Here is a 17,761-nt window from a genome sequence, read left to right as displayed (position 1 = left end):
TAATTTGACTGTGTATGTGAAGTCCATGAAATTTTTTCTGCATGCTACCCTTGTCCTTGAAACATAACTTTTGTGTTGATTCAATTGCTGTTGCTTTAGCATTTGCCTGTGGTACTTCCAAACTCTCATCTTCCTGCACACCTGTCTCATCCACATCATGTAACAAAGCCTCCAATTCTGGTTAGGAAAATCAAGGCAGCCTATAATCAATTTTTGCTTCCAGCAGAATTCAAAGACCAGTTGCAGCCATAAAGGACTTCTCAGTTAAGAGATGCAAGCTGATTTTAATCGGCATTAATTGGCTTGAAATGAAGTTAGCCATTCATAAATTGGGTCCTCTAGTCACACACAAAAATCAACAGTTAGCAATGGCTGGTCACCAAACTTTTGTGAATGAAGTTATAGCAAAAAAAAAGTTTAAGTGCACTCGGAGCTGGGCTACAGGGAAATAACTTAGTCAAGTATGGTGATCCTTGTATCGATTTTCCAGTGCTATCCAATATAGTCCCCTGGAAATCAACAGCAAAATCAAAATTGATAGTTTAATAGAAACACATTTCCCAAAGTGAATAATTTCTGACTTGCATTTTGATGCAACGCCATCAATTCTGGGCAACTTCCAAGAAGCCATTTTTTTGATTTAAACTTAAACAATAGGTATTTAAATATTTTTGACTGTGATGATCATCAGAAAGGAATGTGATCCCTTAGCCATCCAAGAGGGAAAGAGGCAGAGTTTCCAGCATCTTATTAGGCTAAATTTACTTCTTTTCCACTTTAAGCCTAAACAAGAATCCAGTCATGTCCTTTCTTTCATCCTTTTTTGTCTTTTTTTTAAAAAACATTTTGAAAATTATTTATTTTCCTCCAAATTGCATATTTAAAATATGGATTTATAAAAGTTGAATGACCACATTCTGAAAGATGAGAACTAATAATGCATAAAAGAGAACCCTTTAAAATAGTAGTGTAACAATTTATTTCAATTTCCCCACCAGTCATCCTGTTTCCTCCTCCTCCTCCCCCACCACTACTGACCCCCTCCCCACCGCATACCTTGAACTGTAGACAAAGGGGATTTCCTTTTGTGCTTGACTTCCTGTTTCTGTTTATTCAACAAGAACTTCGAAGTATTGGTTTCAATGCACAGTTTGCCAATAAGTGGGCACATTCCCAAATGGAAGCAGGAAAATGATAAGGACAAGAAGTACAAGTTTAAGAATGGCCCATTCAAAAGTTATTACTCATCTCATGATTTCCACAAACATCTCTGACTGAAGAATTTTTGCACCTTTAGATCACATTGCATAAAATAATGAGAAAGAAATGCTTTATAGTTATAAAATGTGCTAATAATTTGATTGATTGGATTAAGATGATGATGGGGACACTTAGTATGCAAACTTTTCAAATTACAATGTTATATAATCCAGAATAAATTCTTAAAATAAGTCAGTTCACTCCAACTTCAAATGTGCTTTCAGTTCTAAATCTGCACAATGAATATATGTTGCTGGGTGAACATTTGCTGAATGTTTTTGCACTGTTTGATGTCTTTCCACAGCATTCTCTGCTTTGCTCCCCCCACCCCCCCCCCCAAGTTCTTTTTTCAGCTTTCAAATGTATTCTTAATTTTCAAACATTCCAGTTGTTGCTTTAAAAATTCTAAATTCCCTGGGCTATGTTCTCACTAGTGAATTAATTTTTCTAAATCTCTGGTTGGTAAGATGATTTATTCTGAGAAATACATTCAGAGCTTTCTGCATGGCATTCTTAAATTAGTAAATAATTGACAATCATTTTAAAACCAATTCTTGACATATAAAAGGGCAAAAAGGAATACATATGAATATGACTCGATGGACATTTCTTTTTCATCAGTGGGAACAATGGATAAATTAGCGGAGATGTGCCAGCTGTCCTTCATCAGTTTTTCAGTATAATTGGGAAGAGCAGGGATGGAAATGGCCGAATGGGTTGAAACTTACCTAAAATGCACATTTAAGACACAGGGGCCTCTGCCAGTTTTGTATGAGGTCCCCAGGCTTCGGTGTCCCATTATGTACAGGAAACAAGGTGTCCTTACATGGTTTTCTCTCCATAATCTTCTGCAATGGATTTTGCAGAGGAAAGGTAAAACCAGCAAGGGGATGTGGATGGTAAGGTGGGAAGAGGATCTAACTGTGAATATCATCAGGGAAAGGAAGAACTTGGACAGGTGACTGGATGGTCAGGGAGATGATCAAGGGGATCAGGAGACAACATGGCAAGAATGGATCAAGGAAAAGTGGTTGAGGGTGATCAGGAGCTATGACATTTTATAGGAAACACCTCCTAGCAAGATTATGGTTTTCCAGCTATGAATCAGTTAAGGTCAGGTTCCATAAATAATGTCTTAACTCTATAATGTTTGATGTCTATGCTATTGACTTGCAGAAGACAATGTAGACAAGCAACATAAATGTCAGTATGCCACACTGTTTAAGATCACAGTGTGTACCCTGTGTTGTCTATCCTTATAGATCATATAGGTAAGGACTCTCCTAACGCAGAGCATACTTGATTGTGTCTAGCAATCGTTCTTTTTTTAAAGAAATTCTATCACATGACTTACAAACTAAAACTGAATTTCTCAGACCTTATTCCTTTACATAGTGCTAATAAATAATGTTTCATCTAGGCCAACAATAAAATATTAAACCTACCAGACATTGTTTTTATGTCTTCAAATCTGTTCCAGCTTTTTGGGAAAGTGGGTTAGTTAGAACCAATGCTAGTTAAAATTACTTGGTGACTGATTTACTCATAATTTAAGTGGATTACCAGTACTCATATGCCTGCATTATCTTGCAATTTGAAATTGGAAATAGGATTTGAAGGGAACATTTTGAACTGGTCACCAACTGGGTTGCTGCTAGGTGACAGTTAAAATCATATTTCACTGATGTGCATAGTTTGAATTTTACACAAGTCAATCATATATTTTTAAGCAATGACATTTTCACCATGCTAAATTTAGGCCACAAAATACAATACAACACATCAAAAATGTTCTTAAAGCTTTGTTTACAATATTGTTGATGCTCAGACACAATGTAATGTTTCCACACTATTCCAAATAATTCACCTGTTTTCTAATGAAAGAACAAAACAACATACAAGCCCTGCAAAAGTAAATTTACAATATTTTAACAAGTAGAACAATATTATTTTCATCTCATCAATCCATCATTGAAACTGTACAACTTTCAAAAGAAAAAAGTTGGCTTGCCTGTCCGTAACAGACACAAAGTGCAAAATTAAGCAGACTTTACGAAAAATGCTAAGTACATCACACATCATTTAAATATTTCCATTCCTATCTCAAAATTATTATTTCTTCCACGAGAACACATATTACACAACTTATGTTTAATGTGCGAAACACCATGACATGTTCTCTTTTGCTTGCTGCAAGTATTTGTTGCAGATGGTCACCAAGTAAGAATACTGTATTCCTGAGTTGATGTCAAAAACAATAACTTCTCAATTCTGACCAAAAGGTTATATTGATTATTGTTACAGGCAAGGCAAGTGCTAGGGAATGGCTTCAAAAATCTTCCCCTCACAAAAAAATAAGTGATTACAGGCTTAGTTTCAGCACTATTTTTACAAAGCTTCTTTCTAAAGTTTATAGTAAACATCAACAACTACATGTCCGGTCCTTGAGCATAACCACACAGATGTTAAGATTATTTTTTCACATCCTTAAAAATTGTTGTTATAGGTGACTAAAAATCACGTCAGAAACTCCTATGACTTATTTGCACAAAAATGTCACGTATCTGAATTTTGTTACTCCATCTCTTTTAAGTACATTGCGTACAAGGGATATTCTAAACAGTAAAAAAAATCTGTGTGCAATGTTATAATTTCTAAATGAACAATTGTTGTTTCATTGCAATTCCTATATCAAAAGCAAACAAGGCAGAAAAGCTGCTTGAAAAAAAACCAATTAACATTGGTTGCCACTAATTTTGTGATAAAATATCAGTGCATCTGGGAAAAGAATGCCAGTTACTTGTGTAAGTGAGGTACAGTCTTGTCATTTTGTGACAATGCTCACTCCCTTTTTGATTTGCATTGCTTTTGATGGTGATTATGCACTGGGTTAAATAACATGTGGCATGACTTTCGGTTATATAGACTGAAATGCTTAAATGTTTTCTGTGTGATATACAGAATGAAGAACATTACAATAGCATTGATGTAACTGTGAAATGAAACATTTTGCATAGTTTTTTTTAAATGTAATAACTCCATAGCCATACAGGGCTCCATAAAACATAATTGAACACTCATTTAATGGTTGGAAAATGTATGGCAGCTTTAGTTTTATAAAATGCTTGGAGTACAATAAACATTTGAAACTTTGTGGTGCATTATGATAAAATTGAATGACTGTTGTCATAATGAAAGAGATTCATAATCTTGGTAGTCTGGAGAAGCTGCCAAATAGTTCTCAGAGCCGAAATTTTCATTTTCAGCTGTGGCATGTTCTTGCTGCATGCTTGCATCAGTAGGGGCAGCAGGAGCTGGTATTTTTATCAGACTGACAGTTTCATCCATATTCACATTGCTACCTGGAATAATGACTTCAGGTAAGTCGACCTCTTGTACTGTGCAGGTTCTTTCTTTGTCACATGTTGCAACTAAATGTAAGTCATCCTGTTGAGGCAATACCATGTGCCTGAAGTTCAGAAGTTTTTGCTCAGCTGCATGTGCCACATGCACTGAAGTCATTGATTTTACTACTTTACAAGATGTGTTGAAACACTGCCTGACAGGCCAGGTCTGTGTGATAGCTGTCAAATGCTCAGGATTCTGTAAATTCTGATTTCTCATAGGGTCCAGCTTGTGCACAGTTGGTGAATACCTGGGAGGACTTTGGTGAGCAGAAGAGACCCTATAATTTTCAGGCCTGTGTGAGTCCCAAGAATGTTGATAAGCTGAAGTTTGTTCAACTGGTTGTAATTTATCTAACAAATCCAATGGCAATGGTAAATTAACTGCACTGACAGGAACGTCCACCAATTCTGGTATCTCAAGTTCCTCACAATGAATAATGGATTCTGCAATAATCTGATCATGTTCATATTCATACTGAGAAACACTTGAAAGCCTTCTTCCACTTTGGAACTCACTCATATCATTTATATTTCTGCTGCTCAGATCATCTGAAGTTCTGTGTGCTAAATCAGTAAAGAATAGTTCTTCTCGAGATAGAAATTGCATTCTTGACAGAGGTTGTGATTGATCAGTAAGGGTCTGTGCTTCCATTTGATGAGGATCATCCAGAACACAAAAATCAGTTTGTGGTGGATTTGATGCCGACAAATGCTTTTCTTCAGAGATCAGCTCTGCTGGTGGTGTCATTACTAAAAGTGATGGAATATTCTCAGTGCTTTCAAGTTCCTTATGTTCATTATTTTTTTGTGGCAAGACCTCAATACCTTTATGTTCTTTATCAAGTGACTGATCATTCTCTGACTCTGAAACAAGGACCTCGAATTTTTGTGGAGACTCTTTAGACATATTTTTGATGTCTGAAGAGCAAGCAAACTCTTCTTGCAAAAGTTGGGTTTGAGTTATTTCATTAGTTCTTGTATCTTTGCTCACGTCTTGACCATTTATCATGTTTTTTTCTGGAGAGTTGGTGGTTTCTTTCTCTGGAATTACACAGTTAAGTTCTAAAACTGGGATTGCAATATTTCCTGCAATACAAGTCTCACTATTTTGAGCAGGTAAGGTATTTTCCTTCTTTGGAGGTTGTTCTGAAACTTTTTCTAAGCTGGATGGTCGACTCGTTTCTGAAAGCAGTACTTCACCACCTTTTGCTAATTGGGTTTGGTCTTCTAAGAGAGATTTGGAACAGTCATGATCTGGAGCTTGAGATTCACACATTTCCAAATGGATCATTTTTTTCTCCGAGGCAGTCTGATATTTTTCTGGAGAAGGAATCTCAGGCCCAGGGAGAGAATGCTGGATGTAATTTTTTTCTGGTGATTTTCTGTTTACATCATGATCAAGTTCAAAGACGTTTGGTCCAGAATGAACTTTTTCATCCTTGCCATTGGCCATGATGTTGGTCTTCTCTGGTGCTAAAGTGACAGAAATTTCCTGTCCTAATGGTTTGCAGGGAAACTCATCAGGTTTCGCTAAAATGAATAAAAGAAAATGCCATTTAATCTGAAGATTTAAAAAAGCAAGAAAAGCAAAACATAATCTTTGGGTCTCTGAAACCCTCTAAAACAACAATACATAAGGTCCAGCTTCCATATTATTCCAGTGCTGGCAATATGATTTTCATGTGCATACCTCATACATGTTCCTGTTCAAGTTGTGCTATTTTCTTATACTTAGCATGAGGAATTTCACAACTTCTGTCGACTGGATGAAACTGCTTATTTTTGACTATTGTGTCTTTACCTTTTAAAAGGAAGGTTGCCACTACATTCAACTACTGCCACAAGTTACACGATGGAATTCAGGAAGCTTCCAGCGACAGAAATTACTTCCCGAAGTGGAAGATGGACACAGGAATAAATGCTTGTAGTGATTCTTTAAAGTCTTGGTCCAAGGTGCAAACTAAGTTTAATGACTTAATACAGTACTCTCACTTCTTTTTTATAATGTTAATTCTTCCTTCATTTGACATCTCTTCCCAGCGACATCTCTGACAGTTCTGACAACTATCAGTACTAAGTTTCCAGGTCACAACTGTCTCTTTTTCACTATAGATTACCAATCCCTCTTCTTCTCCATTCTCCCAGTCTTAGGGTCATTTTTCTCTTCCTCTTTGAACACAGGTTGAACAATTTCCTTCTACCATTACCCTTTTTACCTGAGTGAACTTTTCTCACATTGATCAAGTTCTCCTTTTAATCTCACATCTTCTAACTGACAGGTGTACAAATGGGTCCAAACTGTACGTGAATCTTTGTGGAATATGTAGAATGCCCTTTATTTCAATCTTACATGGGCCCTCTCCCTCATCTTTTATGGGAGGGGAGTGATTATATTTGAACAAAAGAACATAAGAAATAGGAGCAGGAGTAGACCATCTGGTCTGTTGAGCCTGCTCCAACATTCAGTAAGATCATGGGCATGGCTGATCTGGCCATGGACTTAGCTCTACTTATCTTGGGTTTCCCTTACAATGTAAAAATATATCTAACTGTCTTTTAAGAGACTTTTTGATTGGTACATGGAGCTTAGAAAAATAGAGGGTTATGGGTAAGCCTAGGAATTTCAGCACAACTTTGTGGGCCGAAGGACCTGTATTGTGCTGTAGGTTTTCTATGTTTCTAAGTGCCTTAAGTAGATGTGAGTAAAACACGGAAGTCTGAAGAAGTAAAAACACAGTGCTGGATAAACTCAGCAGGTCAAACAGTGTACTTTATATAGCAAAGATATATAACCAACAATTTGGGCTTGAGCCCTTCGTCAGAGTGTAGATTTAATAAGATAGCATCCACTGCTTCCTCAGGCAAAGAATTCCACAGATTCACTAGATCAGTTTTTCTTCATCTCCCTCATAATCTACTCGCATGAACATTGAGACTATGACCCCTAGTTTTGGCTTCACCTTTCAACGAAACAACTTTTCTACCTACCATAAATATGTGTGCATAAAGCGAAAAATTTTGTACTAAAATTCGAGCTCAAAGTAGAGGGTTGAATTATACACGAGGTTATTATTTTAACAATTTTTTTTGCCAGGTTTAACGATCAGTAAGATTATCATCAGCCGCCTACATTGACGGCAGCAAGACTAGGTTGGGCGGGGGAGGAGATGGCAGCGCGACTCGGGTGGGCGAGGGGGAAGAGAGACAGCAGCGCGACTCGGGCGGGCGAGGGGGAAGAGACACGGCAGTGTGACTCGGGTGGGTGAGGCGGCAGCGCAACACGGGCAGGCGAGGGGGAGAGACGGCAGTGCGACTCGGGTGGGGGAGGGGGAAGAGAGACGGCAGCGTGACTCGGGTGGGCAGGAGGGAGGAGAGAGAGACGGCAGCATGACTCAGGTGGGCGGGAGGCCATATTATACATGGGGCTAAAATTTTTCTCCCTTTTCCTCCTGAAAAAATGGGGGTCGCATTAAACTTGAAATGTGTTATACACGCATATTTACGGTATATCTTATGTATCCCTTTCTTAATTTTGTATAAGATCCCCTCTCATTCTTTTGAATTCCAACAAGTATAATCCCAGGGGACTCAATATCTCCTCATAGGCTAAACCATTCATCTCAGGAATCCACTTAGTGAACCTCCTCTGTACTGCCTCTATAACCTAAAGGAGACCAGAACTGCAGGCATTACTCCAGATGTGACCTCACCAATACCCAGTATAGTAGCAGTGTAACCTCCCTGCTCTTAAATTCAATCCTTTTAGCAAATGAAGACTGACATTCCATTTGCCTTCTTGATTACCTGTTGCACCTGCAAACCAATCTTTTGTGATTCATGCATAAGCAGAAATGAATATTTTATACCTAAAATTCCACCCTTTTTAATTATTGAATGAACTCACAGAAACATCTGCAAAATTGGTTAAAATACTCCATTAAAATGATACTTGTTTATGCAAAACTTATTTTTGAGATTAAATGTAAACATTTCTTGGTCATGGAATCTGAAGAAAGCATGAAAGCATTGTAAGGAGAAAAGAAAAATGGTTTTGGCAAATCTTTATCAAGTGCTCCTCCTAGTGGGTGAGCCACAAATTAGCACAATAAAATTGGGAACATGATATTTGGAAAAGTGACGTAGAAAGGCGAGATAAAACGTGGTGGTCCAGAACCAGGAACAAGGACATTGCACTGCAGAATGACAACAGTCAGTCTTACTCGAATAGTTGATGAAGGCATTTGATATAATCAGCCTCTGATTGATACAAGGTGAAGGTAAGAAGGTGAAATTAATTCATGTAGAAGGACAGAGATTGCAAATGAAAGCTGGTCTGTAAAACATATGGAGAACTGTTTCAAAGTGATAATTGGCCACTCTAATCAGAGAATTGTGTCTGTACTTAATTATTCATGACCATAGGTGCTTGTCATTCAATTTATGTGTAATTGTTCAAATATAGAACAACCAGAATGACATTATTCTCCAAATAACCCATTAAAATTATAATTGATAAATCATGGGTCATATATGATTTAAAATCTTTTGAGAAAATTATACAAGTTTCTTTTTTTCATGTGACCAACTGATCGTTTTAAGCAAATGAATTAGGTACATAAAATATATTGCCCTGCCTTGGATGTACAGTATTATAATTTTACTAAACACAATGATAGACCTCACATTTATTATTTTAAAATCAGGCAGGATAATCGCATTTTAAATCCTAGTTATCAACGAAAGATTAAAAAAAGTAGCAGGACGCTGGATTAAATATATGAACCAAAATTATTACACTGAGTTATATTATTTTAATTTTATGAATTAATTGCCTAGATCATTAAAGATATATTTTCAGTTTGTCATAAGAAACAGACGTGATTTAAATCAGTGGACACTCTCTAAAAATACTTTACAACATTTTCTTTTCATTTATACACAGATGGCAGAGCCAACATTTAATCCCATCTCCAAGTGACTGGAAAAAATGGTGGAAACTGCCGCAGTTTGTGTGGTAAAGATACACAAGGCTATTGGAAAGAGGATTCCAATAATTTAATCCAGTAATGATGAAGGAATGGGAGTAGCTTTCCATGTCTTAAGAGTGAATGACATCAAGTTTCCAAAGTAATGTTACAACTGCACTCAATCAGAATGTTCGAACAAATATGGGAAGCATACATGAAATACAATAGAGAAATCCTACCATGGACCTCCACCACCTAAAATGACAGAAGGAGAAGACAACGAAATGAACTGACTCAGTATATAAAAGTAAAAGACAAAAATTTCTTGTTTATTTTTATTAAGTGACGACATTGTTTAACGGGTTTAAGTATCTTATAGATTGAACTTTGAATAAATGGGAAGGGGGAGAGGGAAGGAGGGAAGGGAGGGGGGGAAAAGGGGAGAAAATGACATTATATATTCAAGAGAAAAATGTCTGTATGTATTTTGGTCAGTATGGTTTATAGTGTGAAAAATAAAAAACTTTAAAAAAAATCAGAATGCAGATATTCCATCATGCGCCTGATTACTGTCTTGGAATGGCTTTGGAGTCAGAAGACTCATCACTTGATGCAAGATAAAAAAAAGTCTCTCACTTGTTAATGGTGTTGATCATGCCCACTGAATATTATGAATAAATTACTGCAGGAGGTTGAGCAGACAAAGGATTGCAGGAAGAACTTAGCAGGTCAGACAGCATCCATTAAAAGAAATGGTCAGTTAACATTTTGAATCAAAACATTTTATCAATATTTGATAAGGGGTTCTGACCTCAAATGTTAATTGACCATTTCTATGCATAGATGCTCTCTAACCTGCTGAGTTCCTCCAGCAGTTCTTTATCTGAGCAAGATTCTAGCATCCGCAAATTTTGTGTCTCTCCACTGAGGTAGGTTAATTGGCACCTGTAAGTTTCCTCTGGTGTATTGGTGAGCAATGGATCCAGGGCAAATTGATGGGAATGTGGTGAGAATACTTTACAGATAAAAATAATGGGAAATGGGATTGTTCTGTGTATTGGCATTGGACCTAATGGGCTGAAATTATCTATGTCAAAAAGAAATAAACTTACAATTCATGCAACAAGTCAAAAAGTAAACATTAAACCTGCCCCATTCATCTGTCACAATTTAGAACACTTGAGGCCTGAAGTATCTACTGTAAAATTTATTCCTGGTAGATGACACTAAATGCACAATAGAATTGTAGCAGAACGTTGTACCCTACATTTGAAATTCAGTTTAGTGCAATCAACTATTACCTAGCCAAATTTATCATGAGGACCAGCTACAAAGCTAAATTACTCAAGGTGACCAACCTCCTGTCCATTGATAACATTTTGGGAAACCACCTCAAAAACAGCAGCAAATATCTTAAAGGACCTCCATCATCATATTACAATCCCTTCTCCTGGCAGAAAGTACAGAAACCTGAATTCTATCACCTCTAGGTTTAAGAACAGTTTTTATCCAACAGCTATCATTCTCTTGAACCTCTCCTTACTACCCTAGCCACCAAATGATTTTCCTGCAATACTGGAATGTCATTTTTTCTTGCATAACTGTAACTGAATATTTATCAATCTGCTCTTTTATATTTATCTTTTTTTTGTCTTGGCATATTGTGGTAATTTAATGTAAACTATTATAGCTGGTGTATCTTACTTGTTTGACTGTGCAATAAAGAATTTTGGAGCACCTGTACATTGAACTTGCAGACTTGACAATAAACTCTCACTACTGATTACTCATTCCATGGAACCAAATCATTTGATCAAGCAAAAGCTATACAGTGCTTTAAGATAAATGTAGGTTGTTGCATTGTGGGCTTATCTGTACAATATTATCTATTGGCTAAATTCTCTGTAAAGGCCTTGGGTTGAATCTCACTTCAATGTCAGCTGATCTCTACCAATTTAGCATGAGAGCTATAATTAGCCTCAATATTCTTAGGTTACGCAAAGAGGAAAATATGGGCTTCAACTTACATAGAACATGACAGCACAGAACCAGCCCTTTGGCCCACAATGTTTTGCTGACTTTAAAAAATTTTTTATAAATTTAAAACCACAAAAATTCAGATACATTGCATTACTATAAATCAACTTCTAATACAAATAAATGTGAAATATGAAAAGATAGGGAATTAAGAAGAACTCCCCCCCCCCCCCCCAATATCCCTCATCTACTAAAAAGAAAAGAAATAAAATATAGGACAAGAGATTCACAACAGTAGTACTTCATATTATAAAACTTCTTCTAATGTAAAGAGATCTTTAGGAGAAAGGGAATGTCTGAGTTTTATTTAAATATTCATACTGGCCCTTTGTAAATATGCACACCATATTTTCCAAAATATATAGTTCTAAGTAATTTTTTCAAGTGGTATGCAACTCTGAACTTCTGCATACCTTCCTTGCATTCCCAAATCTGTATCTGATTTCCAAGTTATAGCAATACATTTTCTAGCTATTGCTAAAGCAATTTGTGAAAATTTCACTTGATACATATTCAATTTTAATTTAGGTTTAACTTTTTTAATATCCCTCAATAGAAATGTGCTGACTCAGGCAAACCTACTGCACAATAATCTAATCTTCCCTTACCCATAATCCTAATATTCCATACATCCATATGCCTTACTTTTAAATGTCCCTATTGTTGCACCATCCCTGGCAATGAATTCCAGGCACCCACTGCTCCTAGTGTTAAAATAAACTTTCCTCCTCTCACCTTAAACAGAGGTCCTCTGGTATTGGTTACGTAAATCCCAGGAAAAAGATGTTAGATATTCACTCTATCTATGCTCCTCATAATCTTATAAACTTCTATTATCACCTTCCATTCTTTGTCACTCCAAAGAGAAAAGCCCTAGCTCTGTCAACCATGCTCTCCAAATTCAGGGAATATCCTGGTAAGTCTCCTCTGCTCCCTTTCTAAAGCCTTCCTGTAATGAAGCTTAACTGAAAGCAACACTCCAAGTGTGGTCTAACCAGCGTTTTTAAAGAACTGCAACATTACCTCATTGCTCTTGAACTCAATCCCCTGATTAATGAAGGCCAGCACACCATGTGCCTTTTTAACCAATGTATCAACTTGCATGGCAACCTTAAGGGATCTATGGACCTGGACCCAAGATGCCTACATACCTGTGGACTGTTAAGAATTTTGCCATTAACCACCATCTTCAATTTCAACTTTCCAAAGTGCATCACTTCACTATTCAAAAATTTTTGAGTGAGCAGTAAATATGAACTGAAAACATTTTCTCTTGATTTTCTCAGATGTTCGGTGTCTTCAGGTGCAATTCATTATTGTGTCATTTATTATTGTTAAGATAACCAACAGAAGATTAAGTTCCTCTTCAGATTCTTTTCATGATTTCAATTTTTTTTCTTATCTCTTAATCCACAGTTAAGGTTATTTACTGTACCACCTAAAATTATATTTCTGGGCATTTTCTATTATTGAATGGCTTCAGCCCCCTGTTGCAGTGTTTTTCCCCTATATCCACTCACTGGAAAAACACAATTTATGCAAATCTTCTCTTTTGTTTCTTTAATTCATTTATTTTGTGAGATGAAGGCAGCACTTATTGCTCAAGAAGGGAGTGATGATTCACTTTGAAATAATCCATCTGATGAAGGTGTTGCTGACATGCATTTGGGTAGGAGGTTCCAGGATTTCAACAAAGTGATGATGGAAGAACAGAATATAATTCTGAGCCAATATGGTGTGTGACTAGAAGGGGAACTTGCAGGTAGTGGTATTTATCTGCTGCCCTATCCCTCCTGACACTGGAGATCATGGCTTTGGCAGGTTCTTTACGTAAATGACTGCACACACTACAGTCACTGTGTGTCAGTGGTTTAGGGTGATTGAATGGATACCAATCAAGAAAGCTATCTTGTCCTGGATAATGTTAAATTTCTTGAGCATTGTTGGAAATGGTTCATCCAGATATTATGTTCCAGACCTGTGCTTTCTAGAAGGCAGAAAGAGTTTGGGAAGTCAGGAAGTAAAGCAGTCACTGCAGAATATTCCATTTCTGTCGTACTCTTTCAGTAGCTGATTCATTTAAGTTTCTGATCAATTATGACAATCTAGGATGTTATTGTTAAGGACGCAGTGATGGTCACACTGTTGAATGTTAAGGACAAGATATTTGACTGGGTATTGTTGGCTCCTGCATGGTGCAAATGTAATCAGCCATGCCTGAATGTTGCCTAGGTCTTAATGAAGATGAGCATGGATCAGTTTTCAAAGGAGTTGAAATGGAATTGAACTGCACAATCAGTGACAATTCCAATTTCCCTGCCTATGTCTAGTAATGTGGAGATTCTATTTTGTCAAGAGGATGTGTGTATATTTCTCCAATTTACATATTCCTAAATAAGGGCTTGAAGTCAGGCTTACACAGGTCAAGGGAGAGATGGGAGTTGGACTTGGGCACAACAATCAATGAAGAGAGATGGCAGGATCTGAGTCTGGACAGTGTGACTGGGGTAATTAACACCAGATACAGGTTGGTGCAATATAATTTTTTGCTCCAGCTATACTGCACACCACAAAAATTGCATAAATCAAAGCCAGAAATGTGCTTTAGGTGTGGTGTGGAGATCGGAACCTTTGTCCACTCTACCTGACTATGTATAAAGGTGAGACCCTTCTGGGAAGAACTGGGGGACATGTGGAAAATAATTATAAGTGGATTTTCCACAAGATCTGGAGTTGTATCCTTTGGGAGATATTGGAAATGTGAGTTTTAGACTGTCCAAATATCAAGTTCAGTTTGTGAAGGTCGCTTTGGCAGTAGCCAGGAAGTGTATAACGTTTATGTGGAAATCTGACTCCCAATTAAATACTACATGATGGAATATGGAAATGCAAAATTGCATTCCCTTGGAGTAAATCAATTACAATCTTAGGGGGAAATGTGACACATGTATTAAAGTGTGGCAGCCATATCTAAAATACATGGGCATGTAGACTGACTATCTCCCCCTCCCTGTGAAATATGGATATTATAAAAACCTGTCCTAGTAGGGAAAGGATTGGAATTAAGGAAATGGAACATGACAAAGGCGATGTGCATGTTTTCTTTTTAACCCTTTGTTTTTTTAGTTTGTTTTATTTTAGTTTGATTTTTCTTTCAGTATTTTTTTTTTTCTTTCTTACTTGAGTTATTTAGTTAATTAGGTTGTTCCTTTTTTTAGGTTTTTGGTGAGGGCTCTGAACTCCACTTTATTTGTGTAATGTATAATCAGTCTGGTTGTGTGTTTGGTGGCAAGACTCTGTATGTTTTATGAATGTTGAAAAAGATTGTATTGATTGTTAAAATTACTTTGAGTCTGTCAAAATAAAATATTTAAAAAAAGGAGGAAAGGAATGGAGTGAAACACCTGAAGATGGTTCTTCAGGCCTGCGGAACTCTTGAAATGATGCCCCGGGATTGGGATAATTGACTTCAAATATCAACAATCTTATTTCTCAGTTTGAAATATGAATCGGATCATCAGAATGTTTAACAATTGATGCAAATGACTTGTGCTTTACTGGGGTTGATGTTGAAAGTAATAATATAGTTTACAATACAAATATTTAACACAATTATTTTTGTTGAAAACTGAACCTCTCCATTCATAAGGGTACATGGGGTTGAATGCGATGAACTTGAATGAGAATAAAGTAGGAAGAACAAATTTAAATGATTAATTTATTGGTTTTGTACAAACATGAAAATGTGCAATTCCCTTGCATTAAATAGGTAATTGGATCAACAATTCCCTTTCAACATCTTATGATTAAGTGTATCATACAACATCATGGAAATCAAGCGAAGAAATTGCTAGGGCCTTGACAATAGGTATAATTGTTAACCATGGGTGACGCATCATAATACTGAAGGCACCTAATGTGCCTTTATTTAAGAAGGACTGCAAGGACAGACCATGGTACTGCAGGCTAGTGAGCCCGATATCAGTGGTGGGAAATATACTAGAGGTGATAGTGAGATACAGGATTTACCTACATTTAGAAAAACAAGGACTAATTAATGATAACCAGAATGGCATTTGCATGGGAAATCCTGTCTCACAAATTTTCACTTATTTTTTTGAAGAAGCCACAAAAAGGATTGACAAGAACAAGGCAAGAGGCATTATCCACATGGTAGGCTGGTTGGAAGGTTGGATTGCAAAGGACCCATGATGAGCTAGCCAACTGGATTCAAAATTTGCTTGGTGGTCAAAGTCAGAGGATGGTGGTGGGAGTTTATTTTCAGATTGGAGGCCTGTGACCAGTAGTGCGCTGCATGAATTGGTGCTGGGTCCATTGTTGTTCATCATTAATGTAAAAAATTTGGACGAGAATGTATTTGCCATGGTTAGTAAGTTTGCAAGTGACACCAAAACAGTGAAGAAGGATATCTAAAATGACAGCAGGATCGACCACTTCCAGGATCAAGAATATTTTTTCCCCCACAGCTATCAGGCTCTTGAACCTCCTTTACCCTCACTATAAACTACTGTAGCATCAGCAAAAGACCTGTCTACACTATTGACTATTTCATTTTCTATTTTTTTTCTTGCACTAACTGTAACTGTGAATATTCATTATCTATATTTTAAACATTCTATCTCTTTTTGTACCAAGGTAATTTAATGTACACTATTGTAGTTTCTTTTAAAATAAAGTGCCTGTTTGGCTGTGGCAAGTATGAATTTCAGTGCATATGTAAATTGTGCCAATATACTAATTATTATTATCACCATCATCAACTGGGAAAGTGGGTCAAAGAAAGACAGCGAATTTAAATTAGACAAGTGTGAGATGTTGCATTTTGGGAAATTAAACTAGGGCAGGACTTGTCCAGGAAATGACAGAGCCCTGGAAATTGTTATAGAGCAGAGTAACTTCAATGTACAAGTCCATAATTCCCTGAAAGTGGCCACATGGGTAGACAGGGTTGTAAAGAAGATCTTTGGCATTCTTGCCTTCATTAATAAGGGTACTGAGTACACAACTGCACACAATACTCAGTGTATGGGCTCATGAACATTATTTCGCTGGTAAGGATGAAAAAAAATCAAGGGATGTTATTGGGATTTTTTTTCCCCCCCAAGAGTATTGGAAGCTGAGAGGTTATCCAATGGAGGTATATAAAATCAAGAGTGGCATAGACAAGGTGAATAGTCAAAGTTTCTTTTCCCTAGAGAAGACCTAGATTTAAGATGAGAAGCAAAAGATTTAAAGGGGAACTGTGGTGTAATTTTTTCATGCAGTGATAGGTATGTGAAACGAGCTGCCAGAGGAAATAATAGAGGTGGGTACAATTACAACTTTTAAGTGACATATAGATATGCCTATAGATGGGAAAGATTTATAGAGATGTGGGTCAAATTGGCCATTATGGATGAGTTGGGAAAAATGTCCTGTTTCCATGCTGTTCATTGACTTTCTGATTGTTGGTCTCAACCAAATGGGAGATTTTAGGGTAGGTGGTGCGAAGTATTATAAAGACAACTGGGTTGAAGAAGCACCACCAAAGGTTTTGGTGTTTAACGAGTAACAGAGTACAATTAGAACCAGGAAAACCATAGATTTAGAAACTATTACTTTAATTCCTAATGAGAGTTGGATTCTGGAGAACAGGGAGAAGCTGAGATTACATAAAATACATTTCAACTGCTCCAAGTCCCTCTGCCTGCAGGTTTCTTGAAATCAACAAACGAAGTGTTTAGTTTTAAATGCAACCAAAGTATTAGAATTATGGGACCAGCCTTTCCAGACATGGTATGTTTGAAATGGAATCTGGCACAATCTGCTTGTCAGCTTTGGAAATGGCAGATATTACACATTTGATAGTTTAATCCACCATCATCACTCTTTCTCCTGTCAACTCACCAAGTATTTCCCCCATGTTGTAGATGGTTTGAAATTCTTACCACAGTTTAACTCTATGACTTCTCCAGAATTTTATTTGTTTGAGTGCTTTTAAGGTTGAGTTGTTGGCGAGCTGTCAAGAGACTATCAATGATGAAATTAGCCAGTAACAGCTAATTTAGTTAAGGTTTAAAAATGTAAATG

At 36.9% G+C, this 17,761-nt stretch overlaps 2 protein-coding genes across 8 annotated transcripts in view; one reads left to right on the top strand and one right to left on the bottom strand.

Annotated features, from left to right (window-relative positions):
* LOC138744208 (pro-adrenomedullin-like) overlaps positions 1-10,036 on the top strand; it is a 35,222-nt gene extending 25,186 nt beyond the window's left edge. Inside the window, exons 5-6 of one of the 2 annotated variants that reach the window (XM_069900021.1) lie at positions 6,479-6,620; positions 9,610-10,036. In XM_069900021.1, the coding sequence (XP_069756122.1) occupies positions 6,479-6,595 (117 nt within the window). In that variant the 3' untranslated portion in view covers positions 6,596-6,620; positions 9,610-10,036. The remainder of the gene's footprint in view (positions 1-6,478; positions 6,621-9,609) is intronic. The other variant, XM_069900025.1, reaches the window with a different exon arrangement.
* LOC138744187 (USP6 N-terminal-like protein) overlaps positions 1-17,761 on the bottom strand; it is a 190,144-nt gene that overhangs the window by 10,979 nt on the left and 161,404 nt on the right. For 5 of the 6 annotated variants that reach the window (XM_069899942.1, XM_069899952.1, XM_069899962.1 and 2 more), the window contains one exon: positions 1,715-6,197. The exons of the other annotated variant lie outside the window; for it this stretch is intronic. In XM_069899942.1, the coding sequence (XP_069756043.1) occupies positions 4,447-6,197 (1,751 nt within the window). In that variant the 3' untranslated portion in view covers positions 1,715-4,446. Of the gene's footprint in view, positions 1-1,714; positions 6,198-17,761 lie in introns of those variants that run through there. 6 annotated transcript variants of the gene reach the window in all.

Source organism: Narcine bancroftii, chromosome 1 (genome assembly GCF_036971445.1).
Source record: "Narcine bancroftii isolate sNarBan1 chromosome 1, sNarBan1.hap1, whole genome shotgun sequence".
NCBI classification, from domain to species: domain Eukaryota; kingdom Metazoa; phylum Chordata; class Chondrichthyes; order Torpediniformes; family Narcinidae; genus Narcine; species Narcine bancroftii.
This window is presented reverse-complemented; position numbering and strand designations above follow the sequence as displayed.